This window comes from Heteronotia binoei, chromosome 4 (genome assembly GCF_032191835.1).
Source record: "Heteronotia binoei isolate CCM8104 ecotype False Entrance Well chromosome 4, APGP_CSIRO_Hbin_v1, whole genome shotgun sequence".
Taxonomy (NCBI): Eukaryota; Metazoa; Chordata; class Lepidosauria; order Squamata; family Gekkonidae; genus Heteronotia; species Heteronotia binoei.
Genome location: NC_083226.1, coordinates 26,263,358 through 26,291,157, shown reverse-complemented (window position 1 = coordinate 26,291,157; position 27,800 = coordinate 26,263,358). Strand labels below are relative to the sequence as shown.

The 27,800-nt window shown below is 46.4% G+C and overlaps 3 protein-coding genes across 4 annotated transcripts in view; 2 read left to right on the top strand and 1 right to left on the bottom strand.

Moving 5' to 3' along the window:
* The window catches only part of TMOD1 (tropomodulin 1), a 31,378-nt gene extending 27,985 nt beyond the window's left edge, over positions 1-3,393 (top strand). Inside the window, exons 9-10 of the mRNA XM_060237006.1 lie at positions 1,332-1,476; positions 3,171-3,393. Of these exons, the coding sequence (XP_060092989.1) occupies positions 1,332-1,476; positions 3,171-3,235 (210 nt within the window). The 3' untranslated portion in view covers positions 3,236-3,393. The remainder of the gene's footprint in view (positions 1-1,331; positions 1,477-3,170) is intronic.
* A 254-nt stretch (positions 3,394-3,647) lies between these two features.
* On the bottom strand, positions 3,648-22,991 carry TSTD2 (thiosulfate sulfurtransferase like domain containing 2). Its single transcript, XM_060237004.1, has 10 exons — positions 22,871-22,991; positions 19,759-19,967; positions 18,734-19,053; positions 18,509-18,617; positions 15,637-15,762; positions 14,756-14,861; positions 12,893-13,011; positions 11,162-11,320; positions 10,202-10,340; positions 3,648-7,948 (listed from the first exon to the last, which is right to left on the bottom strand). The coding sequence occupies exons 2-10, from the start codon at positions 19,948-19,950 to the stop codon at positions 7,722-7,724; spliced, it is 1,497 nt and encodes a 498-aa protein (XP_060092987.1). The 5' UTR covers positions 19,951-19,967; positions 22,871-22,991; the 3' UTR covers positions 3,648-7,721.
* Positions 22,992-26,117: 3,126 nt separating this feature from the next.
* NCBP1 (nuclear cap binding protein subunit 1) overlaps positions 26,118-27,800 on the top strand; it is a 37,359-nt gene continuing 35,676 nt past the window's right edge. The window contains exon 1 of one of the 2 annotated variants that reach the window (XM_060236996.1): positions 26,118-26,396. In XM_060236996.1, coding sequence (XP_060092979.1) covers positions 26,363-26,396 — 34 coding nt within the window. In that variant the 5' untranslated portion in view covers positions 26,118-26,362. The remainder of the gene's footprint in view (positions 26,397-27,800) is intronic. The other variant, XM_060236997.1, reaches the window with a different exon arrangement.

Below are 27,800 nucleotides of genomic sequence, written 5' to 3'. Positions count from 1 at the left end.
ATCTGAAGCAGTGCCTGTCCTCATCTTTCTCCCATCCCTATTTTGGGAAGCCCGCAGAATTTGTATAAACGTTGCAAGTACACTCAGTTGTTTATCTTGTTCATTAGAAATACAAAGGAATACTTTTAAAAAAAAACCAACTGTGATTAGGGAGATGGTTTCTTGATCATATCTTTATGAGCCTTGAGCTTATTTGGAGGTTGTAGCAGGTGAGCACGGCTATTGTATTCCTTTGACTGAAGAACAGTACATTCCTCCTATCTGGGATGGTAGTCCTCTCCCACCAAGCTCTTTTCCCTGCTAGAAATCTCTGAACAAGCTCTGGGTCCATTTGTAGGAGAATGGCTCCACCCATGTCCTTCCTGAAGCTGCATATTCAGTGGAAGAGGATGACCATCCCAGACAGAAGGAGCATACCATTCTTCAGCCAAGGATATTTGATAGCTGCTCTTTCATGCTAGAATTTTCAGACGTGGTGAGATGACTTCTGTGGGCAGTGTGGCTTCCTTAGACCATAGCGGCACCTTTGCAAATCATTGGCTCAGGTAGCTTAAGCACCAGCCACCCTGGCATATTTGTTTGCTGTCTTCTTCTTCCCCTCTTGCTCTTTGAAAAGCTCTGACTATACATTATAAGGTCCTTGGACCCATTCCTGTTTGCCCCAAGGACTTTCAATCAGACATGTGCTGCTGGAGACTCATCTCTCAGCTGGAAACTCAGTTCCCAGGTAAATATCAGCAGGGCTTTCTTTGTAGCAGGAACTCCTTTGCACACTAGGCCACACACCCCTGATGTAGCCAATCCTCTAAGAGCTTACAAGGCTCTTAGCACAGGGCCTACTGTAAGCTCCAGGAGGATTGGCTACATCAGGGGCGTGTGGCCTAATATGCAAAGGAGTTCCTGCTACAGAAAAAGCCCTGAGTATCACCTTAGAGATCAACAGGATTTTCGGGGTATAAGCTTTTGAGAGTCAAAGCTTCCTTCATATGTATCTGAAAAATCTCTCAAGAGGTTATACGGTATAAGTTATATCCCAAAATCTTGTTCTCTAGGATGCTACTGAATTCAGATCTAGTTCTTTTAAAAGTGTATATCTAAGGTTGTTAGGTATACACCTAATGTGATAATCTGATTGACTGACCACTGCTTGAGAACCTGGCTATCACACAGGTATGCTCATCTGTGACTCTCTTTGGAATGTACATTTGACAATAAATCCGGATTCGTTGCTGTAAGAAATGGTACTCTGAATTCCGAGTCAAGGAGGTGAAGAAGTGAAGAGTAAAATAACTGAAAAGGATGCTTTGTTTCCTGTTTTTCTTTTCATAAAGAGCCAGCTATTGGGGAATAAGGTGGAAATGGAGATTGCAAGTATGTTAGAAAAAAACACATCTCTTTTGAAGTTCGGGTATCACTTCACGCAGCAAGGCCCTCGGCTTCGTGCCTCCAATGCCATGATGAACAACAATGACCTTGGTAAGTTAACAGATGGTTTGTGGCATATTTAGAAGCAGAGGTTCCTTTCCAGAGGCAGGGTGTGAATTCCTCCAGCCAGCCAAGTGCTGAGATTGCTTATTGGCTGTCAGACAGGTGGAAGAGGTTGTGATTTTCCCCGCGTTGTTTCTGGCTTGCATAATATTGGGGGGGGGGAGGGATAAAATTTGAGAGGGTTTGGGAGATTCTTTCTTTTAAAATTAGTCATATTCAACCTTCTAAAGCTGCTGTCTGATTTATTTCAGTAGAATTTCCTGGGGCCATCAGATATTATGTCTCACGGACCAAAATATCTTGGGTTATCCCAACATATCACCTGTTAGCAGCTTGTTTGCAAGAGCTATGCAAAAGGTATATCTGATGTGGTTCTCATTTGCAGCTCGTATCCAGCGATGTGGTGGCCACTGGCATAACACGTCAGCCCGGGAACTGGAAGATGTCTAAGTAAAGATTCCCCCCCTCCCCGGCAATCACTTGGCTTCTCTTGGGCCGAGCTAGCAGTGCTTTCCTACTTTTCTTGCTTAGTCTCTTCTGGCTTCTGTTCTGGGCTTCACCACAGATGTCTTCCTACTTCTTTTTAAATAGCTTCAGATTCCATGTTGGAAAAAAGACCTTTCATTATCTTCTTCATGACCATTGACAACTCTTACCTTTTGCCTCCTCTTTTTTCCCTCCCTGTCTGCTGTATTGAGTGACTGAACACAGAAACCATGTCAGGGGTGGGGTGGGGAAGATTCACTGTATAGAAAATTTAGCATGTGCTTTCAAGTGGTAAAGAAATTGTAATTTCCAAGGGATTCGTTCATGAGATTAGAGAGGCCGCTGTGTGTGTTTTAAAGCAGGGGTCCCCAACTTTTTTGGTACCAGGGACTGGTTTTGTGGAAGACAATTTTTCCACAGGCTGGGGGGGGGGAGGGCGATGGTTTTGTGATGATACAATTGGGCACTTTATTTCTATTATTACATTTGAATATGTAATTAAATAGCTATACAACTCATCATAATGCAGAATCAGTGGAGCCCTGAGCTTGTTTTCCTACAAGTAGGTGCTCTCTCACCCACTGCTCACCTCTTGTGCGGCTCAGTTGCTAACAGTCCACGGACCGGTGGCTACGGACCTCTGTTTTAAAGAAATAAGAAATGGTTCAAATTAAATAAGAGGTATAGTAGTTCGTTCCTGACTAGGATCTAGTACAGAGATGGGCAGCTCGGGAGCCATATGTGGTTCTTGAAGCCGCCACCACCCCGTTGACTGGCTTGGAGAAGGCATCTCTCTTTAAATAACTTCGCCAAGCCAAGCCATGGCAGCATTTAAAGTTACTTTCTTTCTACCTCTCTCTCCCTCTTCCCATCTATTTGCTTTTTGCTCCTTCCTTGTCATGCAGCTTATTTTGTGTGGCTCTTAGATTAAGGAAGTTTGGCCACCCCTGATCTAGTAGGCCCAAATTCAAAGCCCTGTCCTGCCACTGAAGCTTATTGGGTGACCTCGGGCCAGTCACACTGTGTCAGCCTCATAGGGCTGTCGTGAGGACAGAATGGGAGAATGTTGTACAAAATTACCTTTTCCTTGCGGTGAGGTTTATACTAAGGCTGAAAATATCAATAAGCAAAATGGAACTGAACAGACATCTGAGGACTGTTTCGCCTCAACCTTGTTTCTGTCCCTTTTTTCTCAGTGAGGAAGAGGCGGCTGGCCGATCTGAACGGGCCCATCTTTCCCAAGTGCCGGACTACTCTGTAGCTGTTGGCTAGAGGTGAAGTCAGCAAGCGCACACTGGACTGAGAACTATGGCGGAGCAACCGTGCAGTGAATTTTTGGTGCCTGGAGTTTTGTTTGTTTGTATTCCCTCCCTGTGCACTAAAAAGGTTTCGACAAATTAGCGATTGTAGGTGAAAAAATATCTTTTGTTAGCAATGCATGGGAAATGCCTTTTTTGTTTGTTTCTGTTAAAAGCAATTCTAACTTTTCAGCCTGTTCATGTGGGGTGACCTGAGAAAGTTCATCGTAGCACAAAGATGTCTGGAATTCGGCAGTTTAGACAGCAGCCCCTTTCGGGGACAGATTTCTGGCGTGGTGTGATGCTCAGATGTCGTTAACCACAACACAAAGCAACAAAAAAAAATCACAAATAACTGCTCTGCAAAGGTAGCGAAACAGTTTAAAAATACTTTATTGTTGTTTTTAAACTTGCTCCAGAGAATTAGAAAGAAACTACCAGCTTGACAGGGTTTCTGTCTTTCAAAAGTATATCATCAATCGACACGCGTGAATTACAATCAGTTAGCAGCAATCCCGGTTCTTAAGTTTAAATTCAGCTGTGAAAGCATCTCCCTTTTTGTAAAAGTTGATCTACACACCCACCCCATAGAAATAATATAAGGCCACTCTTTTCCAAAGCACAACAGAAAGCCAGCTGCTGAGTGGGCTGTTGGCCATGTGTGTGTTGTTGGTTTTTTTGCTGAAGAATTTCAAAGACCTTAAAATAGTCCATTTAGACACACAAGATGGTTTCGAGCCACTTTGATTCCAGGGGATGATAAACTTCTTGTTTATTAGTTCCACTGGCTTCTGCCCTCACTGTTGTCATGGGTTTCTGAACGGGCAAGCTGCTGTTCACAGGCCCTTGGGTCAAAATGGCTCTTTGGTGTCTGGGAACTCCATGGGAGCAGGGGCTCCAGTATCTGGGAATCCAGGCAGCACTCGGTACCTTTGCTTCCGGGAAGCAGCTTCCCTGAAGTGAACTGGGTGCAGAATTGATGTGAGCGGTCCAGGAAAGCACTCCCCCTGCTGGATTCCTCGGCACACTGCACAAGAAGCTTTTGTTTGTGCGATTTGGGAGACGGGTAGATTTGCACCGCCTCTGGCCTCCCTACGTGCATCTGAAAGATTGTGGATTTTGCCAGGCAATGGTGCCATCTGCCCGGAAGTAACACTTGCTGCAGATACAAGGCTCCTCCCTCAGCAAGAACATTATGATCTGCCTGCCCCCCCCCCCCCCCCCATTTCAGGAGGAGAGTGAGAGTGCCAAGAAAGCAACAGGGAGGAAGGAGGGGGACAGGACCTTGGCATTCCCACTCAAATGCTGTCAGACCTGCGTTTGCAGCTGAATGGGAACAGCCTACCAAGGTCTTTTGCTGGGCTTGATCTACAGAGTCCCGTGCAACTCTAGAAAATCAATGGGGGAAGCACCTGCTTGGTTTGCACCGAAATGTTGTGTTGCTTGTAAATGATGCCTTAATAAAGCATTGTTCGTAAGTACGTTGGCCAAGAGTGTGGACTGGCTTTTTTTTTGCTGGAAGTACTTGTAGCCCTTGTTAGTTGGTACAAACTCTTATGTTTAATCCTGTAACTGCCCCCCATGTGCCAAAGCTGGCTGGCATGTGGAATATCTTCTGAAGCCCTCTCAAATTCATCCCGATTCCCAGAGTATGATCCAGAGATTCGCCTGCACTGGCAAGGACACGCGAAGTGTAATTATATACCAAGAGGTCAGATGCCCAAATGAGGTTTTTGTGGGCAGTTCTCTGAAGGACAACCTAACTGTGCCTCCCCTCGGTTTGAGAACAGAAACGCAGTTCTGCTACATTTCAGAACTGCCCTCCTGGGCAAATTACCCCACATGCCAAGGAAAGCTGATTTCCACCCTCTGTATGAATTTCCCCTAAAATAACCACATCGGCAGTATTTATCTTGTACTGCATAACTAATTCTGTAGTTGATAGCGTGCATAATCTTGTTAGACATGAAGAGCAGCATGCATGCGGTTATAGAGAGCGCTGGATCCCACCCACCCCCAGCACAATCCCATGCATGTTTACTTAGATGTGAGATTCATTGCATCCAATATGGCTTGCTCCCAGGTGTTTTGGACTGTAGCTTCTTTGATGTCACAGCTACAGCTGGATCAGGGCCAACAGTTAGAAACTTGCCTTCTAAAAATGAAAAGTGAGCATCACAGGAATCTGAACTGGGTCTTGTATTCTGAAAGGAGGTCCGTAGCTCTGATGCAATTCCTCCCTCAAAGTCTAGCATTCTGCTGCAGTTAGCAAGTGACTTCCGTTGGCCCTTGATGGTGCTCTGATTTAATTCTGAGACATGCACCAGTGGGAATGGGTATCATGGGTTGCAACTGGTGGGCATCTCCATCTCAGTATGTAAGACTGCCCTTCCCAATTCACCCACTTCCCAGTAAGATTTTGTTTCCCAGCCCTGCCGTTAAAAAAAAACCAACACTCTGGAGAGAGGCTGTCACTCAGTGACTTGGCACACATTTGCATGCATTTATCTGCTCGACTGCCCCCAAGTTAAAGGCTCACAAGAAAGAAAAGGTTATGCCTTAGACCAGGGGACCCCAACCACCGAGCCGCAGACTGTTACCGGTCCGTGGCCTGCTAGCAACCAGGCCGCAGAGCAAGGCAGAGGTGCCACCCGGGCAGACGAAAGTGGCAGCGCAGCCTCGGGCAGGGGTCTTTAAATGGGAGGGGGAGGCAGACTAGCCTTTTGTCACCTAGCAGGGAGGTGGCAAAAGCAGCCCCAGTCTCCCCCCCCATTCAAAGACCTCCAGCATTTCCCCGCCCCCGCCCCATCAGTCCGTGTGATAACTGTCTTCCATGAAACCGGTCCCTGGTGCCAAAGAGGTTGGGAGCCACTGCCTTAGACCTAAAGAGACCTCTGCCCATTGGGGAAGACAGAACTAAGTCAGTGGGGAAGCAGGCTCTGGTATAACATGAGGAAGCAGAGCCTTAGCCCCCCCCCTTGTCTTGGATCATTCTCACAGTTTTCAGAAATCATTTTTCAAGCCCTGTGCTGGAGATTTAAAATATTTCTGAGCTCATTCATCCAATCCGTTCACAGACTCACTCGGGTTGATAAATGCTGGGGCATCTACTGTGCAAACCCTTGCAAGGTAAATTGTTGTTACTTATTGCTCCCATTTCACAGTTGAGAGAACTGAGGCTGGAAAGGGAAGACCTGTCTACTGCCAGGTATTGGGTCCAGGGGAGGCAGAACATATCAAGATCAAGTCCAGTACTCTAGCCACTTGCCTCCAGCTGGTGGATCCCGAATGGCAATTTGGTTTATCCAGTTATCAAACCCTCCCACTTTGCTAAAATAAATTCTACCAAAGGCTTGCTTTTGAAAATGGCACATGGATATCAAATGCAGTACCCCAGAGCGGACGGCTGAACACTAGTGTAACATCATATGATGCTAATGTCATTCCACCTCATCCAGTCTTGCAAATCCAGTTGCAAAAGACCACCTACTTATCAGTTTATAGCCCGAAAGCACAGCAAACACAAAGCCTTTTGTCCACATTCCTGCCTCGTCACCCAGACAAGAATCTTAGTCACCTGAGGTGAGCACCTGAGTGGCTATTTACAAACCTAAGGACATTCAATGCCATGTTCATGCAGGGGTTTGTGCTGGGTGTGCTTATTCCACACAACTGATCCTCACAAGCTACAGAGCATCTGTGCCAGTTCCTGTACTTATCTGACATGAAAGATTACACTACACTCTGGCTCTTGGAAGACATATTATTAACCCAGCACTCTTTCTCTAGCACTTAGGAAACTTGGGGGCCCAGCCAGAGGCCGACTGAGGATTGTGCAAGCGGTACACTTTTGCTAGGGTTGTGGCAGGGCTCTCTTATACAGTGGTAAGGACCATGCAGTTGTCTTGCCTGTACAGAATGTACCTTGACTTGGGAAGAGCAGGATGCCCACAGATATATAGTAGCAAGTGTGCAAGCCTGTAGTTGGCTGAAGAAGGCATGATGTGCGTTCACCAGGAAACCAGGGCCCGTCATGGCTTCCTGACTGTGCATACATGCAACAGCCCACCCACAGGGTTTGAACTTCCTGGAAGTTGTAACGACCTTACTCATGCTTTACTAAGCACAGCAACAGCAAGCAAGGGGAATGGTCTGTATCAGATTGCAAGCAAGGGTGGTAGTCTTGCCATGAGGACATTGTTGCGTAGCACCACGGGAGGGTGGATTTTTTTTTTTTGCTTTGTGCGCCCCATTAATTTACTCCTAGGAGCAAGTTAGCGTTGCACTGAAGCCCTGGCTACTATCTAGATCAGAAGTCTGCAAAGTTGCCGAATGGAACTGGCTGCCCCCCCCCCTCCCCCCGATTCCATTAGCATGTATCTAAGGATCGGGTTCCAAAGCAGACATCTCTGCAGAGGGTTTTTGTTTTTTTCGCTCCACAACGCTTTGTTAAATGCGTTCTACCGGCACCCGCTGCCGCGTCTCTGTACACTCGCATCGCTCTTTGAAGGCTCGTCCAGAAGGGTTGGAAGCCAGGGGTCCCTTCTTCTGGCAAACAGGGCAGCAGGCGGTCAGCCCTTTCCGCTGGCACTGCGGGCATGTCAGGATGAGCTGGCGACAGGGCTGGGTGGAGCAAAGTCGGTACTGGTCCCAAAGATTCCCACAGTAGCGGCAGGCTAGAGGAAGAAAGGGTAAAATCCTACATAGGCAAGGGTTCGTCGGTTTCAATCAGCCTAGGTGGTCAGGTAGTTACCAATGGCCTGCTACAGCCTCTGGCCTCCCCTACATCTCCTAATACAAGGGGCCCCAACCTTTTTGAGCCTGCAGGTGTTTCTAGAATTTTGAGTGCCACGCCAAATAGCTTCTGGAGGAGGAGCCAAATTCCACCTGGCTACCACTGAAAGCAGAGCCAAAACCTAAAATGGCTTCCATAAGGGGCAGAACCAAACACAGGACCAATGTTCCCTCTAAGCTGCAGAGTCTTATGAGCAAAAATTCTACTTTGTGAGCTATTACCATTGAAGTTGTGAGCTCCTGCATAAATTATTGTGCTCTGGGGCCGTTTTTCCTGAGCGAAGACAAAAATGTGTGAGCCGGAGGCTAAAAATCTGTGAGGTAGCTCACGCTAACTTAGCTTAAAGGGAACACTGCATAGGACCTCCCTCCTTCCTTTGCAAAGGAGTCATAAAAAGGTAAAGGTAGTCCCCTGTGCAAGCACCAGTTGTTTCCGACTCTGGGGTGACGTTGCTTTCACAGCTTTTTCATGGCTGACTTTTTAATGGGGTGGTTTGCCATTGCCTTCCCCAGTCATCTACACGTTTCCCCCAGCAAGCTGGGTACTCATTTTACCGACCTTGGAAGGATGGAAGGCTGAGTCAATCTCGAGCCAGCTACCTGAACCCAGCTTCCCAGGGATCGAACTCAGGTCGTGAGCAAAGCTTAGGACTGCAAGTACTGCAGCTTTACCACTCTGCGCCAAGGGGCTCTTAAAGGAGTCATAGAAGTGGAATAAAATGAAACAAAAGCAAGTCCACATGGGAGGAAGAGAAAGAGCAGTACAAAGGAAAGCCTGAAGGAGGAATGAGAAATCACATGAAACTGCCTTAGACTGAATCAGACCCTTGACGCATCTAAGTCAGTGTTGTCTACCCAGACCAGTGACAGTTCTCCAGGGTCTCAGGCAGAGGTCTTTCATGTCACCTACTGCCAGATTTCTAACTGGAGATGCTGGGAACTGAATCTGGGACCTTCTGTATTGCAAGCAGATGCTCCACCACTGCCACAGTCCCTCCCTGGAACCACAAATCTGAGAGCTCAACAGCCCTCCTGATCTGCCAATGGCTGCGGCTGCTATTGCAACTGTGGAAAAACCCTTTCATTTTAATGAAAGGGAACAACTTTCCCCTCCATTGAGCTAAAATTAGCACTGCAGGTTATTCTTGACTTGAACATAATGAATTCTGCGCTTACTTAATTACATTCTGCACTCGCAAAACTGGATTGTGCGACCTGCATACAATGTTGCTTATTCTGCGGCACCCATATGGTTTCTGAATCTTCAGCAGGTGTCACCCACAAGGCTTTTCAAGCACCTCTTTGCAGCTTCTTTTGTACAGAGCCCTGCACTGGAATCACTGGGTGGTGGTGGGGAGGTATACAAATCACTGTCTCTCAAGCCTAGTTGTTTGCCACCAAAATGGGATCTTATGTCCTGCCTTCCAAGATGCTGCGAGGACACATGAGGATTCACTGCCAGCCTACAAAGGATGATATCCTTACAGACAAACTGAAACTTCCCTCACATCTTGCTGAACACACATGGGAAGGCTTCGCACATGATACTTCTAAGGTGCACCCATGTAACGTTGAACATGTACATCTGAATATCATAAGAGAGCCAGTTTGGTGTAGTGGTTAAGTGCGTGGACTCTTACCTGGGAGAACCAGTTTGATTCCCCACTCCTCCACTTGCAGCTGCTGGAATGGCCTTGAGTCAGCCATAGCTCTTGCAGAGTTGTCCTTGAAAGGGCAGCTGCTGTAAGAGCTCTTTCAGCCCCACCCACCTCATAGGGTGAATGCTGTGGGGGTGGGGAGGGGAGGGGAGGTAAAGGAGATTGGGAGCCACTCTGAGATTCAGAGTACAGGGCAGGATATAAATCCAATTTCTTCTTCGTCGTCTTCTTTTGAAATTCAGTGTAGCTGCATTACTTATTAGCATTATACTATTATAATGTTCCCTTTGAGCTGTGGAGTCTTGTGAGCAAAAATTCTACTTTGTGAGCTACTGGCAATACAGTTGTGAGCTACTGGCATAATGGCCCTGGTCCAGTTTTATGTGCAAACAGCAGTAAGCTTCCACCACTGGTCGCTGCAGACTGCACTGCTCAGAGGAAGCAGATAATGTTCCAAATACAGGGAGAATCACCCACCTGAAATCACGTCGCCATTGGAGGAGATGGTGTACCGCTCGTCAAAGACAAAAAGCTTCCCTCTGTAGAACCCGTCTGGAAATTCTTCCAAGTACTTATGGATGCCACCCTTGAGGTGGTACACCCCCCTGCATATGCCCTGTGAAAGGAGGAAAAAAGCACCAAGCAAGCTGTAGGTTTAGGAAAGCTTGACACTCAGGTTGTGTTCGGTATTCATGACTTCCAAAGATACACTACACAAATCAGTTGCTTGTCTGGGACATTGCTAAGAACAAGCACGTGAAACATCAAGAGTTTGGATTTTACCTCCACTTGGGAGACATTGCTGTGAATCCCTCAAGAAACAGACTACCCAGGAATTCCCAGGTGTGTCAATTACATCCAGCTGCATCAGCTGCATCAACTGCAGTCCTCAAGCTGCTGCAGCATGGCTGTCACCCCATCTAAAGAGGCATCTATCAAAACCTACTCCTTTCCCACTTTGTAGAAAGGCTTCCCTGAGGAGGTGAGGAAAGTGCCGCCCCTTGAGGGGCTATAGGGCCATCTTATTTACTGAGGCTTTTAATAAGGTTTATGCTCTAGACATGACCTCGGGAGGAGGGTTTTATTGTATTATGGATGGTTTCAGCTTAGAATCTGTAAGCCTCTTAAGACGCAAGGGAAAGGTGGACTATAAATGTTTTAATTTAAAAAAAAAAAAGAGAGAAATTATTTAAGGTAAAAGCCAAAAAAACTGAAGAATCCAGAATTCTAAACTAAAAGAATCCCTTAACTGCAATCGAGAAGACTTGATTGGTAGTCGTGACCTGGCATTTCGCAATGGATCAAGTAGGGTTTTTTTTTTTTTCTTTTGACTTGCAGAGTCATATATTTGGCCTTAAGAAGTGCTTGACTGCCCCAATCACATTCCACAGCCCACCGATCCTTCCAACTGCATCTCTTTGAGCCAAGTCTCCTCACCTTGGATCTGAGGTAAGCTGAGCCTCGCTCGCAACGAATCCCCCCAGTGCAATACATCAGGATGCGTTTCCCTCTGAAAAGCTCCAAGTTCTCATCTACGTAGCTGGGGAAATAGCTGAATTTTCGGATGTCTGGTGCCAAACAGCCTTGGAAATGCCCCTAGAGCCCAAGAGGGGGGGAAACACACCTTAAACACCAAAGTTTTCCAAAGTATGAAGAGAAATTATTTGGCAGCAGAGAAACACTGGATGCATATGTTTTTGAAGCATGCATTATTTTGCAATCTTTTGCTTGGGTTTTTCACAGGGAAATCCAAAACAGTCAATGATTACAACTGTGCAGTCTTTGAAGAGGTGTGGATCCTACCAAGAATCACATTCAGATAAGGCTATAAGCAGCTACTGACAGGATCCTGGCATGCTCAGGAGAAAGGCAAATAACTATCCTACATAAATCAATTTAAAATACAGAGGGTTAAGAAAGCAGGACCACATACAGGAGTGAGAACACTGGAGAGGGGCTGTGGCTCAGTGGTAGAGCATCCACTTGGCATGCAGAAGGTTCCAGGTTCAATCCTCGGCATTTCCAGTTAAAAGAACTGGCAGCAGGTGACGTGGAAGACCTCTGCCTGAGACCCTGGAGAGCCACTGCCGGTTTGAGTAGACAATACTGACTTTGATGGAGCAAGGTTCTGAATCAGCATAAGGCAGGCTTCATGTGTGTTCACTGGTCTTGCAAGGTCAGGGCTGTGTACTGCAGCAGCAGCTTTCCAAGGTCTCAGAGAGAAGTCTTTCCTGTCACCCTCTACCCAATCCTTTTAACTGGGGATCCTGGTTGAATGAGCACAGCAGAATTTGTGATGAATCAAAGAGTTGAAGGGATCTCCAGGGTAATCTAGTCCAACCCCCTGCATAATGCAGGAACTTCACAAATCCCCCCACACATACACACACACATCCTTCCCCAGTGATCCCTGCTCCATGCCCAGAAGATAGCAAAAACCTATAGCAGATATGGGTTTTCACATCCCCTGTAGATGGGGCCTGCATGTTTAGTGAAAATATCTGAGAACTCCCATTCAGTCTCAGGAGACGGGGTGAACCTTGGGGGCCTGGGAGGCAGCCAATTCCCTCTGTCCCCTCACCCTATCATCTTCTAGTGCCTTCCCCCCTTGAATACAGCACACACATCTGGCTCTTTCTCTTCAGGATGGTTCCAGCATCCTAGAATAGCCACTTTTTCCTTTGGGGATAGGATTTTGTGAGCATGGCTGGTTACCTGCAAGCTCAGGCTTACGTGGTGGTGGGGGGAGCGGCACCCTTTCTATGAACCACATGGGTGATGGAAATGGGGACGCCACAGTTCCTGCAATCAAAGGCATCCCTTGAAAAAGAGAAGCAAGTAGGCCTTGCAGGCACCTCTGATGAGTCAGTTCACAAATTTAACTCCTTGTATGCAACCATGGGGACCAAAGCAGACATACAGTGGGAGCTCCAGGTCTGAACCTCCCAAATTGTCTTTAAAAATTTAATTCTCAGGTGTGCAGGGTCTCTGATGTCCCAGCATGCAACTAGTTCAGCCCTGAAACTGGTGGCAATCCCATGTGCTCCTAAGATGACATGTTATATGGACTGGTAAAACGTATCTGCATGAGACAGAGGTGTCTGGCTTGTTGTACCGCCCGCAAAATGCAAAAAAAAAAAAATAACTATAAGGAAAAAAATCACCTACTATTTTACTTTCGTAGAAGTTCCTGCAGTCCAGCAAAATGGTGTCCTTCTGTGCTTTATTACCCTGAGAAAGATATTTCTCCACTTCTATATGAAACTCCTTTGGAGTCAAATGGATTCCTACAACCAATTAAAATAGATAGATCTGAAGCATTTAGACACACACCCCCCTCCATCTCCTGACATAGTCAGGACCCAAAGCAGGTAACAGCATATTGCTTTTGATATTTATACCCCACTTCTCCCCAGTGGGGACTCCAAGTGGATTACAACACTCTTTCCTCCCTTTTATCTTTATGACAGCCCTTTGTGATAGGCTAGAATTCATGCTGGGAGAGGGGTAAGGACAGGAGGCCAACCAATGGACAACAGAAGGCACGTGTTGCTGTCTGATTGTGCATTTCAGATCTGGCAGGGAACAGTGCTGCTGGCAGATCAAACAGCTTGTCTGATAGCAACCTAAGAGTGGCCCAAAGTCACCCCGTGAACTTCCGTGGCAGACTGGCAATTGGACCGTCAAACTCCCAGAACCAAAGCCACTATACCATGCCACTCAAACACCACTTAATACAACACAAAAAGAAACTGCCTGTTAAAATCTTCCACTAAATACAACACAAAAAGAAACTGCCTGTTAAAATCTTTCAAAAGAAAAGGAAAGGTCCCCTGTGCAAGCACCAGTCGTTTCCGACTCTGGGGTGACGTTGCTTTCACAACATTTTCATGGCAGACTTTTTACGGGGTAGTTTGCCATTGCCTTCCTCAGTCATGTACACTTTCCCCCCAGCAAGCTGGGTACTCATTTTACCAACCTCAGAAGGATGGAAGGCTGAGTCAACCTCAAGTCGGCTACCTGAAAACCCAGCTTCCGCTGAGGATTGAACTCAGGTCGTGGGCAGAGTTTAGAAATGCAGTACTGCAGCTTTAACACTCTGCGCCACGGGGCTCTTCTAAAATCTTTCAAATACATCAGTAAAACAAGTAACAAAAACAGAGAGCTAAAAAATAAATAAGCCAGGGAATGTTCAAGCTGCCTCAATAAGTTCTTTTAAATCATTCTGTCTTAATTATGGCCATTTTGGAAGGCCTCAGGGGCAGGCATCTGTCTCATCCCTTCCAGGAGGTTTTTCCATAGCAGCGAGCAAACAAATAAAAATAAAACAAACTGTGGAGCAGCTACAGAAAAGGCCTGAACCACAGCAGATTGTATCCTAAAGGTCAGGGAGATTGCTAGGGAGACCCTTTGGGGAGGAGTAAGGGTCACATAGTCAGGAGAGGCACTCTTTCAAGCAGGGCTTTTTTGGTAGAAAAGGCTCAGCAGAAACTCATTTGCATCTGATGCCAAGCCAGCTGGAACTGTGACCCCCTGCCTTCAAGTTAATGCCCAGAAACAATCCCAAATTCTGACTCAATCCAATCTGCATTGCCAGATTTACTCACTGGTCTGCCAAAGGAGCCTCCATCAAAAGGGAAACAGCTTCCAAAGCTACGTTTTTAAGCGTACATGGAAAACAGTTCTTATCTGCATCTAACAGTGCAATTTGCATGTGCACAATAAGCACTCTTTTTGCCTGTTCATGCGCCAGCGAGCTTGGATTGGATGCATCTTCCCATGCAGGCCAATACCGTACATAATGCACACAATGCCACTTGCAACCAATCAGGAGCCAGATATGTCCAGACTGGGCACTGTGGCATCTGGACACTCCCATGAATTGTGGGAGCTTCCTGCTGGCCCAGGTGGGGATAATTCTCCAAAGGGAGGCAGCTTTAGTCTAGCTCTGGTGTGCAGCCGCTGTGCTCTTTGGCAGCATTTTCCACATCTCCCACAATTCCTCCTCAAGTCAAGAGTTGTTCTTCATACCGGTTTCTTTGTAGGAGACTTTCTTTGGGCTAATCCCCAGGGGCACAATTTCTTCAAAGACACCAACCCGAAGGTCTGGGAAACAGTCAGCTCCGCCTGTGCTGGTCTGAGACACAGGGAGAATCAACAAACAAGAGAACATTAAGAAATGGTCCTTAGTTGGTCTTCAGCCAACAGCTTTCATAAGAGTAGAAGGCTATCAGAAAGAGAGAGAGAGAAAGAACTGCTTGCCTCTGCCAAAGAGGGCTGATAGCAACTCCCCCGCAAACAGGTGAGCAGTTTCAACACCTGTTTGACCAAAAGTAATCCTTGGAAAACAGAAGTACTTATTAACCAGAGGAAGCACAGAGGCTGTCTCAAATTACTTTTGACTCTCTTCAAAATTAGGGCTGTGATTGCCCTATTCTGATTTAGGGGCCAAAAGTAATGCTTTTAGAAGAATAACAATATTTCTCAAAGACTCCATTATTGTAGAAATATTTGCTTAAATCCACAGGTTTTAACACAGAGGGATTTGTGTTCATGGGTTGCAATTTTCCCACCTCTGCTTCGCCACGCTAGCCAGAAATACCCTCTGAATTGCTGGATTCAGGAAGGACTGCAAGCTGTTGGGAGGGGGGGCAAGACAGCCACACCTCACAAGCATCAGAAACTCTCCAATGAATCTAAGCCATTATCATACAAGCCTTTTTTAATGCAACCATGTCCTAGCCATCATCTCAGGCAGCGACAATGTCCCTGGCACTAGCCAATACGCCCCTGTGGCAGAGTCACAACTGTTCAACAAGCAAAATTTTATTATTCAAGAGGAACTGAGACCAGTCCTCAGCTGGGAATGAGAACAGGAGTTTATATGAAATGCAGATATCAGCACCTCTCACCTTGAAATCATCCCTCGTCAAAATGCCTTTAAAGAGCGGATGAGAAAGCATCGTGTCCACATATAGGTGGGTCGCGGTTGTGCTCCCACCAACAGTTCCGTTAATACCCTCAGAAGCAATTCGTACCTGGAAGCCAAGAGCAGAGTTTTGGATAAGATGGGCAGCTGTGTCCTATGGGTGCATATTTGAAAGGAAGCCCCACTGGCATGTATCATCTTACCACTCCACTTAGAAAAGATGGATGCCTTTCTCTCACCTTGAGTGGTTCTTCTGCCAGCAATGAAAGAACTGCCTAAGTTGGACAGATCCAGGTGGGTAGCCATGTTGGTCTGAAGCAACAGAACTAAGTTCTACTGCTTTGTGGGTTTTGGGGTTGTTTGTTTTTTTGCTTTGTTAAATTGGAAAAAGGCTTCTTCGACCACAGGAAGGCTTCCTGCTTTACTGAGCAGAGTAGTAGGATGCAGGCCAGTTATTTTAATGGAACTTACTCCCAAGTAAGTGTGTGCAAGGGTCCACAGCCTTAGCAACCATAACATGGAGATATTCTACAATGAAGAGCAATAAGGAACAAAAGAAAGGTAACAGGATAAGATAGATCTTGTGCATCGAATCTTTTGCTCAGCAAAAGGGGTGGTCAGCAAAAATATATGGGAGGAAAATCCATGCATGTTGCATGCACAGTCTCTGCCAGCGACAACCTTCTCTGCTTGGCTAGCCAACATGGGTGCACCATTACAAAAATCTGGAGGTAGTCTGTGTCGGGTGTCCTGTATGTTTCCCTATTCCCCCTCCGCCAGTCATGCTTAGGAGAATTAGGAGAAGGCTTCAGGAAGCCTTCAGCCCCTTTAGGCCAATGTTGATCCTCATCTCATACATATGTGCCTGCCTAGCATTCAAGGAACAATGCCTGCTGTACTTAACAGAGGTTCGAGAATGAATGTGAACCAACAAAGGAGTGCAGTAACTTACACTTTCTCCCTTTGCTGCATCCCTTCTTTACAACCACAATTTTTTTTAAAAAAGCTGCTATTTCAAGTAGTAAAGAGTCCAGTAGCACCTTTAAGACTAACAAATTTTATTGCAGCATAAGCTGTTGAGAAACGCAGCTGTCTTCATCAGTTACAAATATTTGTGACTAGATAGATGCATCTGACAAAGAGAGCTGTGTTTCTCGAAATTTAATGCTGCAATAAAATGTTTTAGTCTTAAAGGTGCTACTGGACTCTTTACTATTTTGCAGCAACAGACTAACATGGGCTAACTCCTCTGGATAAAGGAGTCATTCATTAGGAATTCACCTCTGCCTCTGCCCCAGGACAAAAAACAGAGGGGTTGTTGATACTGTTCTTCTTTTCTAGGAAAGCTGGTAGTGCTTTTGCCCCCTGCATTACTGGGGAAACAAATGGCTGGCCAATGCTGCTGCCCTGTCCCTTCTAGAATGACCTTAGATTATGTATTCATTACACCCATTCTCCGAAAAACCCTGGGAAAATTGAAGGAATGGTACACCTCCTTACTTCTTGCAGACCTTGAATCTGAAACCTCAGATAGTTACCACATTCTGTACAGCAGCCAGAGTCCACCAAGTAGTTTTGATTCAGTTACACATATTTGTGATAGATTAGATAGGATAGATAATGTATGTTTTATTCTCTGGTCTATGACTGTAATAAATGAGAAATTGATTGATGGGAACTGCTGGTGAAGTCTGCACTGTGTCTAGGGTGGAGTCCCTAATTCATGCTTTGTTGCTGAGGGCCTAACTTACATGCTCCATGATGGTCAACATCCTTCCCTGGTCTACCACAAAGACTTTCAAGCAGACATGAATTGCAAGTTCCTTACTGTGAACGCAATCTTCAAGCATGCAGGGACCCAATCTGTGCCATGACCATGATTTACAATGAAAGGGGGCTTATGCCTTCCCCATAGCAGTTTCCTGACCTGAAAAGGCCCCAGGGCAAATTTACCTGAAATGCCCCACTGGGGAAACTGACAGGTCCTGATGGCTACATATAGATTCCCCCAACAAGGTTTCAGAATCAAGGTCTGCAAGAACTGAGGTATACCATTTTTCCAGTCTTCCCAAGATTTTTTTGGAGGATGGGTGTGATAAATACATTACCTAAGGTCATTATAGAAGGGGCAATGCAGCTTCTCAGGAGCATTTCAGATTGGGAAAAGGGCTCAAGGGGACAGGCTTAAAAGCACCCTCTGGTACACCACAGTTCCAGTCCGAATCAGGCCTGTGCAAGGCTGGGAACTGAGTTCCCAGCAGAATCTGCAAGGTGTTGTTTGGTCAAAAGTCCTTGTGAACTCAAGAAGGATACAGAGATAACATAACATATGGCTTGGCTCTCTAGCGATGGACTGTGAGAAAAAAGAACTCCCTCATAAAGTGGAGATTTACAAGGGTGAATACAATGTCTGAACGGGTAAGAGCTCTGGTCAAGAGTCAGCACCCTCAGCCTGTTTGGTGAAGCAGCAGACCAAAATGCTTACTCATTGAATAGGTCAATGGGCTCTTTGCCATTCTTAGGAGCCCTCACTCCCCCCACCCATGAGCCAACAGTTTGAACTCTTTTAAGATCTGAATTCTTAAATGGTTTGTGTCACGTTAAACTTTTCTTCCCACTGCTTAAAAATGTGCTTTCTGCTGCCATCTTCATTGGCTATTTAGCTGCCTTTTACCTCAGGAAATAATTTTTGCTTGCCTTTTACCTCAGCCATTCTGGCATCTGTAAATATTCTTCTTTTTTTTCTTCCTCCCCTCACACCCAGAGCAGTTCACCTAGAGAGGTTTGCTCTTTACCATCTGCTTGAAACCAAACCCCATTGTCCTTCTAAAGCCACAGGGGGACCCCCCTCTTACCTTTCCATTCAGATGCAGGTGTTGACACAAAGCCTTCTGCCACAGGCACAGTCCCTCAGGATCAGCCACCTCACAGTAACAGTAGAAGAGCAGAACCTGTCCCGCCTCACTTGGGGACACACAAAAAAAAGCAGAGTAAAAAAAAGTGCTTTCTGTTCAAAACCCAAGCAGTTTTTCCTGTATGGGGCTACCTTCTCAGTATGCAACCAGTGTTGGAAAACAAACCTCATCAATTCGTCCACCCTGATATGGCTTATGTCTGGGAGCGTCTCCAGGGGTTGATTTGGGGGCCCCTCAGGCCTACGCAGCTTGTCTGTGGACACTCGGTTGCTTACGACGTCAGCTTCAGCTACAGTCTGCTTTAAGATAGCAGCTGCCTGTTGCCCCACATCGACAAAATGATGGGCGGCCACATGCCGGTGGATGCCCACCAGGTCTTTGAAGGTTTGTTGGCAGCATCTCCAGTGAACTGTCCCTTGGCAAGCAGATGTCAGGCAGTGAGAGTCAGTGGCCACTTCCTTGGCTTTGACAAAGAGCGCAAAGGCCTGTGAGGGGGACATAAGAAGATGGGCGACGAAGTGTTTGGGTAAAGAGAGGGGGTGATAGGTTAAGAGCAGACACAGCAGGTTCTTCAGCCATGGAGGTTTTGTAACTCACATGGCAGGTGGACCCAACTACAACACCAAGGAAACTCAGACTCGTGTTGATTTACTCATTATGAAAGTGCGCAGGCTGGGACTGGGACTCCATGTCAAATATTGTACAGTCACATGTGATTTTACAGCTTCTCGAGTCTTGTGCATCCTGTGCCTATGGGTGCTACTAGGTATGTTGGGGGAACCCAAACACACCCCATGGAACATGTATGTACATGCCATGATGCTGCAACCAACTTAGAGCAACCCCAGCAAGCGGCTTTCAAGGCAAAGGGCTTTCAAACCAGATGTGGTTGGTCACTGCCTTCCTCTGCAGAATTTTCCTTGGTGTTGTGTGTGTGTGTATGATTTTTTTGTAGAAAAAGCTCAGCAGGAACTCGTTTGCCTACTAGGCCACACCCCCTGACACCAAGCTAGCTGGAACTGTGTTCCTGTGCATTCCTGCTTTTAAAAAGCCCTGAATGTCTCTCTCTCTCTCTCTCTCTCTCTGTATTATCCCATGCTTCCTCCAAGGATATCAGAGTGGTGCCCACAGATTCCCCCATCCCTTTTATATCACAACAACCCCACGGGGTAGGCAACAAAAAGCAATACCTTCCTCTTGGCAGATGCATGTTTCTTTCTGGCCCTGGCATCACACTCAGCTTTCAGGCGGCTTTTGGATGGGAAAGGAAGATGTTCTTTCAGTTCCAAGTCCGCAAATGTCAAAACGCAGACATCTCTTTCGTCATCTCCATCACGCAAGGACGGCGAGGAGATCATTGCTATGTCACTGCAGCTGGGCATGAGGTTTTCTCTGGGGCCTAGGCAAGACAGTCCCAAAACAGGGATTTTCACAGTCATCAGGGAAAATCTCAAATAGGTACAAGTCAAAAGTCGTTTAAGAAATGAATGGTGAAAACGTTCTTAGAGCTGTGGACTCGCTTTGGAAGCATCCTCATTGCAAGCAGTTGAAACCTACCTGTTCTCCTCTGGAGCCACATTCTCTTGAGAGCCAGTTTGGTGTAGTGATTAAGCCTGTGCACTCTTATCTGGGAAAACTGGGTTTGATTTCCCCACTCCCCACATGCACTTGCTGGTGTGTGACCTCATAGGGTGTCTGTTGTGGGGAGGGGGAGGGAAAGGAGAATGTAAGCTGCTTTGAGACTCCTTCGGATAGTGAAGGGCGGGGTACAAATCCAATCTCCCCTTCTTCTTTTATAGCTCTGAAAGTCTGGTGCAGCTTTAAAGAATTTTTTTTTTTTTAAAGAGGGGAACAAACCTGAAGCCTGGGAGACAGGCAAGACTGGAGGAAGCACTCTAGCATGCTGTTGCCTGGGACGCTTAGACGAAGCCCAGCTGGGGAACATGCTTGACTACGGCCCCCTCACAAACGGCCTTTGTGATCTGTTTCAGCAGCTGGTTGCTAATGGATTTTTTTGTGTCATTTCACACACAGCCATTTGGGCTGCTAACAGATTTTTTAAAAAACCTTTTCAAACAAAACCGCTTGCGTCCCTTTCACCAAGAGGGACTGAGCCTTTAAAAAAAAAAACCAAAACCCTCATTCTGTTTTATTTGCACTTCTGAATCACGGTAGTCTAGTGTCTGAAATGTCAGTAGTAATTCTGAAAGTGCCACTTCCCCCAGGCCTTTTAGCACCACATTCTATTTTGACTTTTTAAAACTGAACATCGTAACTTTTGCGTGAGAGTGCTGGACCAAAAAAGCAGTGCAGTGTTACATAGAAACAAGAGATTAAATTTAAATGCAAGTGTCCCTTACTAAGCCCATGAGTTGGGCTCTGGCCTCCTGCCCCGACAGTCCAGCCCCTCAAAGGGCAACACTTCCTATTCCAGCTCTTCCAGCTTTGTACCTCTTTTGGGCCTTGGAATGTCAGCTTGGATCTCCCCGAAGCTGGCAAACTGCATCTCCTTCGGTGGCCAGTTCATTCCCCTCAATAGCAATTATTTTAACCTCAAGATGTTCTCTTTTCTTGTGCCAAAGAGACAGCAGCAAGCATTGGATGAGCCTTGGAGGATTTGCTGTGGGCTAAGAATCCAGTTCAGCTCTCCACCCAAGAAGTCGCTGGTTGGCTCCATTTCCTTCCATAAGGAAGAATCAGGAAGAAGCAATCATAATCCTGGACTTCTTGGCAGGGCTGCTGTTAAGGGTGACCAGGATAAAAGGCCGTCTCTTTCTGTATAAATCTGTGCAGCTTCATCCATCCACTCCCTAAATTGCCCGTTCCAGGAGGCTGGTTTAGATCTTGAAAGCACTGGATGCTCCTGGATATGTTCTCAGATCCACTAAGGGAGCCTTATTGTGGGGATCTCAGTCTCATGCATAGCTATGCCTAGCAGAGATACAAAGCAAAAGTCTTCTCAGATCTCTTTTGCATCTCTCACTCACTGCGGGCATGCCACAGAGAAATGAAGGCCCCTTTCTTTTGAAGTGCCACATTGTCTAGCCCTGTTTACATGTTATAGTGAACTAAAGTACAATCTGGGTACACCATACACTTGATTTCTAATACACATACTGTATAATTCTCATGTTACGTTCAATACACATAAATCTGAACATATGACTGAAACCCCACATTAATCCAGCTACTAGTCCCCAGTTTCATTTAGAATGTGAACAAGCATTGGTTCTTTTTTTACAAAAAAGATGGATGCATTATGCATGTACATGAAGCACGTACATGGGATCAGTCCAACCTGTGGACACGGCTTAAAAATTTGTTCCCCACAGACCTGCAGCTCAATCCCTTAGTTAGACTTTACTGTATCTTTTGTTTTTCTGATGAAGTCTTTGTTAGGAGTTTATGGCTTTGGAGTTTTCTTTGCAGTGATTTTATGACAGAGATGTGCTTTATGACATTTTATCGGTAAACCGCCTCACATGAATGACTTCTGGAAAAGTGGATATGTGGATTAACAAATTTAAAAAAATCAGGAAGTGATTGGACACCTCCCCTGCAGAGCCAGGTGTGGCCATGTGAGTCTCAAAGTTTAGGAAGCCTCTACAGCATTATACCTGCTGAGGTCACCCACCAAACTCTGCCTTCCCATGGACTCCAAAACTCCAGGAATAGCCTAACCTGGTGTTGGGAACCCTATTTGAGTTGCTGTTTTTGTGGGTCTCAGCAAAGAGTGACAGCACTGAGACACACAGAGATCGACGCAGTGAATATACTGACAAGCCGGTGGGGGAGGGGGCAAACTGGGGCTTGGGAACCACTTGTGCTCTTTCACATATATTGTGTGGCTCCTGAAGCCCCTACCGCCCCATCGGCTGGCTTAGAGAACACATTTAAAGTTAAAGTTGCTTTCTTCTTAGTCTCCCCGCAATCTATCTTCCTTCTTTGCGGCTCTCAAACATCTGATGTTCATGTCTTGCAGCTCTCAAACACATGACGTTTATTCTGTGGCTCTTGCGTTAAGCAAGTTTGGCCGTCCCTGGGCTAGCAGCTGGAAACGCCTACACAACAGCAGGCAAAAGTTAGTTTAATAAAGCGAACGGTCCTTCCATCGACATCAGCCCCCCGGCACGCCATCCCAAATTTTCTTTGTTGGGCTTCGGTGCTGAATTCCAGTTGCTTTTTCCCCTATAGCTTTAGTTAAGGCTTGAAGTTGGGTCTGTCTTCCCTCCTCCAAGACTCAGCTGCCTTTCTTAAATACTCTCCAGCCTCAGTTCCTTCCAACCAAATAGCTCTTTTTACCTGGACAAGCGCTCGCTGTCCGGTGGCGCCCAGCGGGCCGCCGGTTCTCTGCACCGACTCCTTCCCTTCCTCCTTGGCAGGCGGCTGAACAAGCTGCTAACTCGCTCGGCTAAGGGAAAGCATGTCTCTGTGTGACCCTGCCTGCACCACCCCCGGGTCCGCCCCGGAAACGCTGCGCTTGGAGGGACCGCTGACAAGGCATCGGCTTTTGAAAAAGAGGGGGGCCAAGTGCGAATGGCGTTGGAGACAGAGGCTGAGATCACACATGCTAAATAATGCCGCTTCAATCCACTTTTTTTGTGCACTTCCCAAGTGGATTTTACAGTGTGAACTGACACAATCCAGTTTGAAACTGCAGATTGAAACTGCATTGTTTAGCACATGATGTGTGATCGCAGCCTCTAGAAAGGGACTTCGGCATAGGTGCTGTTTGGTTAAAATAATAAAAATGGGCAAGGTTGCCAGATCACCCTGAGGAAAACTCAACGGCGACATGAAAACTATGTGATTAGAGCAGTTTCCCAAACTTCTGAAGCATCCTAATTAAAAACTGGAGGAACATCTTATTTTGACACCTTAACAATTTTTTAGAGCACGTGAGAATAAGGCCCCCACCGCTGTTTTTGCAAGAGTTCCTGCTCAGATTTTGTATAAAATCTGTATTTTGTACCTGTGAGTACAACAGGTAACCTCAGACTGGTAAAACATCTGTCTCTGCATCAGGAGTGATTGAATTATTCAGTTGCTGCCAGGGATTTTGTAGAAAATCCCAGCAGGAACTCATTTGCATATTAGGCAACACCCTCTGATACCGCCATTGTTTTGCATGGGGTTTTGCAGAAAAAGCTCAGCAGGAACTAATTTGCATATTAGGCCACACACCCTGACACCAAGCCAAACAGGACTGCGTTCCTGTGTGTTCCTGCTCAAAAAAAGCCCTGGTCGCTGCTAAGGCAGATTTGCCCTGTTTTGTAATTGAGGCTGACTGGAAAGCGACAAGGCCAGCGCAGTTGGACATGCAGAAGCCTGAAGGAAAGTAGAACAGTGTCCATTACAGCACAGAAAGGAAAACTGTTAGTCATAATAAACGACAATTTTCCCTTCATTATTGCCCCCTTATGTTCATAATAAATGAACATTCTTAAAGCCCATAGTCCATGTATTGCTGTCTTTTGCTGGCATACTATGCACGTTCAAATATGTTGGTTGTTTTGCTGTCCTTTGAGAGTTCTTAGCTTGTTTTATTGCTGGTTTTAATGTTGACAATTTTGATGTTTGCTATTTTTCTGTTAGTCATTATTTTGTTTTATCTTGTGAGCTTCCTTGGTCCGGTTTCTGAAGTGGCACATACATTTTCTAAGTAAATAATACATTAAAAATCAGTAGGGAGTCAACTTACAAGGAAAATGTGGTTGGCTATAGGAGCCATTAGTAATAGTATTGGTTTCTCCACTAGCAAGGGCATCCCTAAACAGTTTATGGGATCTGTGAAAGATAGGCTTACTCCATCCTAGGGGGGGGGGGGGGGTGCAAATCTACCTCGTACAGGATAGCAGCCTTGTTTTCCTTTGTGTTTAGGGAAGCCATATTCTTGACTCAAGCTATGCTAATGCAACCTCTAGGCTGGACTATTGCAGTGCAGGGCTTCCCTCAAAACAGCTCAGAAGCTTCAGTGACTGCAAACTGCACACACATCTGGGATGAGCCTCTTAGAGCCCTGAGCATTTGTTTCAAAATAACTCCAATGATTGCCTGTGTGCTTCTAGGTTTGAAGTAAATTGCTTGTATTGACTTCAAAAGCTCTTTGAGATGTGGGACTTGCATCTCTGAAGCGATACATCACCCAGTATGAATCCGTGATGTGCCAGTTATGCTCCTCTGGTTCACTTCTTTCCAGTATGCTCTCCAAAATAATGGCACATTCCTTTTCCGTGAGCTTTTTCAGTTCCCACTCAACCTTTCTCATTGGATAACCTTAGTGGGTCACACACTAAATAACGCACTTTGCAACCGGATTTTTACTGTGTGAGAATGACAAAATCCACTTGCAAACAGTCGCCATGTGAAAGCACTCCCCCCTCTCTCAACACAGCCCACCTCACAGGATTGTTGTTACTATTAAAAGGGGAAAACTGAGGAACCACGTATGACACCCTTACCTCCTTGGGAAACTGGGATAAAAATACACTTAAGAAGTAAAATAGAAGTCCAGTGGCAACTTAACAGCTGACATTTATTTCAAGATGATATTTGGTACAGAAGTGAACTGTGACTCACAATGGCTCATCTTTTTATTCCAGTTGGGGGAATATTTAGGATAAGTAGATGAAATCTGATACTGCCATCTGCAGAGTTTAAGTCCATCGTTTAGTGTGTAAAACTGTTTTAATTACATTAATTAATTTTAACTTTGTATATTTATTGTTACCCACCCTGAGCCCACTGAGGAAAGAGCAGATTATAAATCTAAAATAATAGACAGACTGAACAAATTTTGCATCTAGTGGCACCTTTAAGACCACAAAGTTTATTCAGGGCATGAGTTTTCATGAGCATTTCTGTGTATCTGAGGAAGTGTGCATGAACACGAAAGCTCACGCCTGGAATGAAACGTTGTTGGTCTTAAAGGTGCCACACTGGACCCAAAATCTGTTCTACAGTTTCCCTACTGGATCTATCCTGAAAGAACAGAACAAAAACGTTTTCATGAGCATTTCTGTGTATCTGAGGAAGTGTGCACGAACACGAAAGCTTACATACTGAATAAAACTTTGTTGGTCTTAAAGGTACAACTTGACTCCTACTTTGTTCTATTGCTTCAGACCAACACGGCTGCCCACCTGGATCTAGCCTGAAATAAGTCGTTAAATCTTAAAAGGGCCCCTAGAATTTTGTTTCAGTTTGCTACGATACGGCCGCTGCTTCGCAGTCATCACGAAACGAACAACCATTCCTCTTGGAGTGCAGGACAGACCACTGATTATTGTGACTTCCGGAGTGTTAAATCGTCAAGAGGTTCCGAGCGCCAATCATTCCCTTCCCCTTTTGCCGACGCTCCCTAACTCTCGTTCCGCTCCCCGGAAGAGTTTTCATTCCACGCACGCCAATCTCATCCCTCCAATCGCAAGACCTGAAGAGAACGGCCGGGAGGAGGATGGAGGAAATGGCGGAACAGGCGGCGTGACCATAGAGCCGCGCGGCGGGGAGAGCGGCCTCCCTCTTTCTTTGGCTCACGAGCCGGAAGGAAGGGAGAAAAGAAGGACGCGCAGGCGGACTTGACGGCTCGCGCGCGCGGCTGGCCCGGTAGTTCTTCAACGAGGGAGGCCGCAGCTTCGGAGAGCCCCGGGAGTCAGTGCGCGTGCGTGCGGGAGAGCGGCCGTTGCTGGGGCGCGAGTGTCCCCTTAAACTCGCCTCACTTCCCCCTCCCTTTTCTTTCTCTCTTTTATCATTACTATTTTTGGCTGCGTCTCTGGAGGCGGGAGGAGCCGAACCATGTCGCGCAGGCGGCACAGCGACCAGAACGACGGTGAGAAAGAAGAGAGAAGGGGGGTTGGGGGGCTCCTTCCCTTCTCCACTAAGTGAGGGGGTTCTGCCCTCTTGGTAGGTGGGTTTGGGAGTCGGAGCCACTGCTTCCCCTCACGTTTGAATGGCGAAGAATTGAACAGGCTGTTGTTGCATAGGTGCGCCTACCGTGGTCCTTCTGCCCTCACGACAGCAGCAACAACAGCCCCGCGAGGTGGGCCAAGCTCACGCCACGAGCTTCTTAGCCGCTGCAGCGAACGCCTGGGGTCTTTCCTTGATGTGGTTTGCGATACTCAGGGATCTGGGAGAGCAGGGTTCAGATCCACCGTTCACCATTTGTAGAATATGAACATATGAAGCTGCCTTATACTGAATCAGACCCTCAGTCCATCAACTGACTCAGTCGACTCAGACTGGCAGCGGCTCTCCAGGGTCTCAAGCTGAGTTTTTTTCACGCCTACTTGCCTGGACCCTTTTTAGTTGGGGGTGCCGGGGATTGAACCTGGGACCTTCTGCTTACCAAGCAGATGCTCTAACCATTGAGCCACTGTCCTTCCCCTATTAAAGAATGATTTGGGGCTGGTTGGATATGCTCTCAGCCTCGGCTGCCTTACAGGGCTGTTAGGAAAAGTGAATTATGTGTGCTTGGAGGAAGGCTAAGATAGAAATATGTGTGATAAATAAACCTGGGACCTTTGCATGTGCTACTGAACCACAGCTTTCCTTTGTGTGTCTGTCTGTTGGTGAGTGTCGTCAGGGTTTTTTTTCTGGAAAAAGCCTAGCAGGAGCTCCCCCATGTCTTTCCCAGTGTGCTTTCCGCAGCAGGCATGTTAGGGAAGGCATTTAAAGATGCATCCCCCTGCCCTCCCCAGCATGCCAGCCAGAGCCCTGGCCAGTCCAGGAGGAGCTCTGCCCCTGTGTGCTCCCACCCCCCAAAAGTCCTGAATGTTGTTGACAATTTTGATATCCAAGTTTGTTGCAGGGCCTGGATCCCAAATTGGTCTCTGTTTGCCGGTGGGGGGTGTAATTTAGATGACAAGTTGTTTTAGGTCACAGTTGCCTCCGTTAGTAAGGGAAAACCTGCCATTCAAGGCCTGTGGAAGAGAAAAGTCATTATCCAGTAGAGGCTGCAGGTCACTGATGATTCATTGGACTTTTCTGAGCTGTAGATGATGACTTGGTCGTGGTTGTTATTTCCTTTGGATCTGCATTATAGTAGACCACTTCTGTGCACCATTCTGGTTCTGTTGGCCTTTGCCTTTATTTTATTGGATGTGTATGGATGCAACCCCTTCAGGTGAGAGTACCTATTGAAGGTATTGGAGCAGATATGGCTGTAATGTTGTGTTTGATTGGTGGCTGTGGCTAGTTTGGTGTGCCCCTCATGATAGCTGGAAGCATGCGGATA

Coding starts and splice junctions, on each gene's coding strand:
- TSTD2 (XM_060237004.1), bottom strand. CDS start 19,950: ATGCCCAGCTGCAGTGACATAGCAATGATCTCCTCGCCGTCCTTGCGT. Junction 15,763..18,508: donor ACCTGCATCTGAATGGAAAG/GTAAGAGGGGGG, acceptor CTTGGCTTCCAG/GTACGAATTGCTTCTGAGGG. Junction 11,321..12,892: donor ACTTCTACGAAAGTAAAATA/GTAGGTGATTTT, acceptor CTTGGGCTCTAG/GGGCATTTCCAAGGCTGTTT.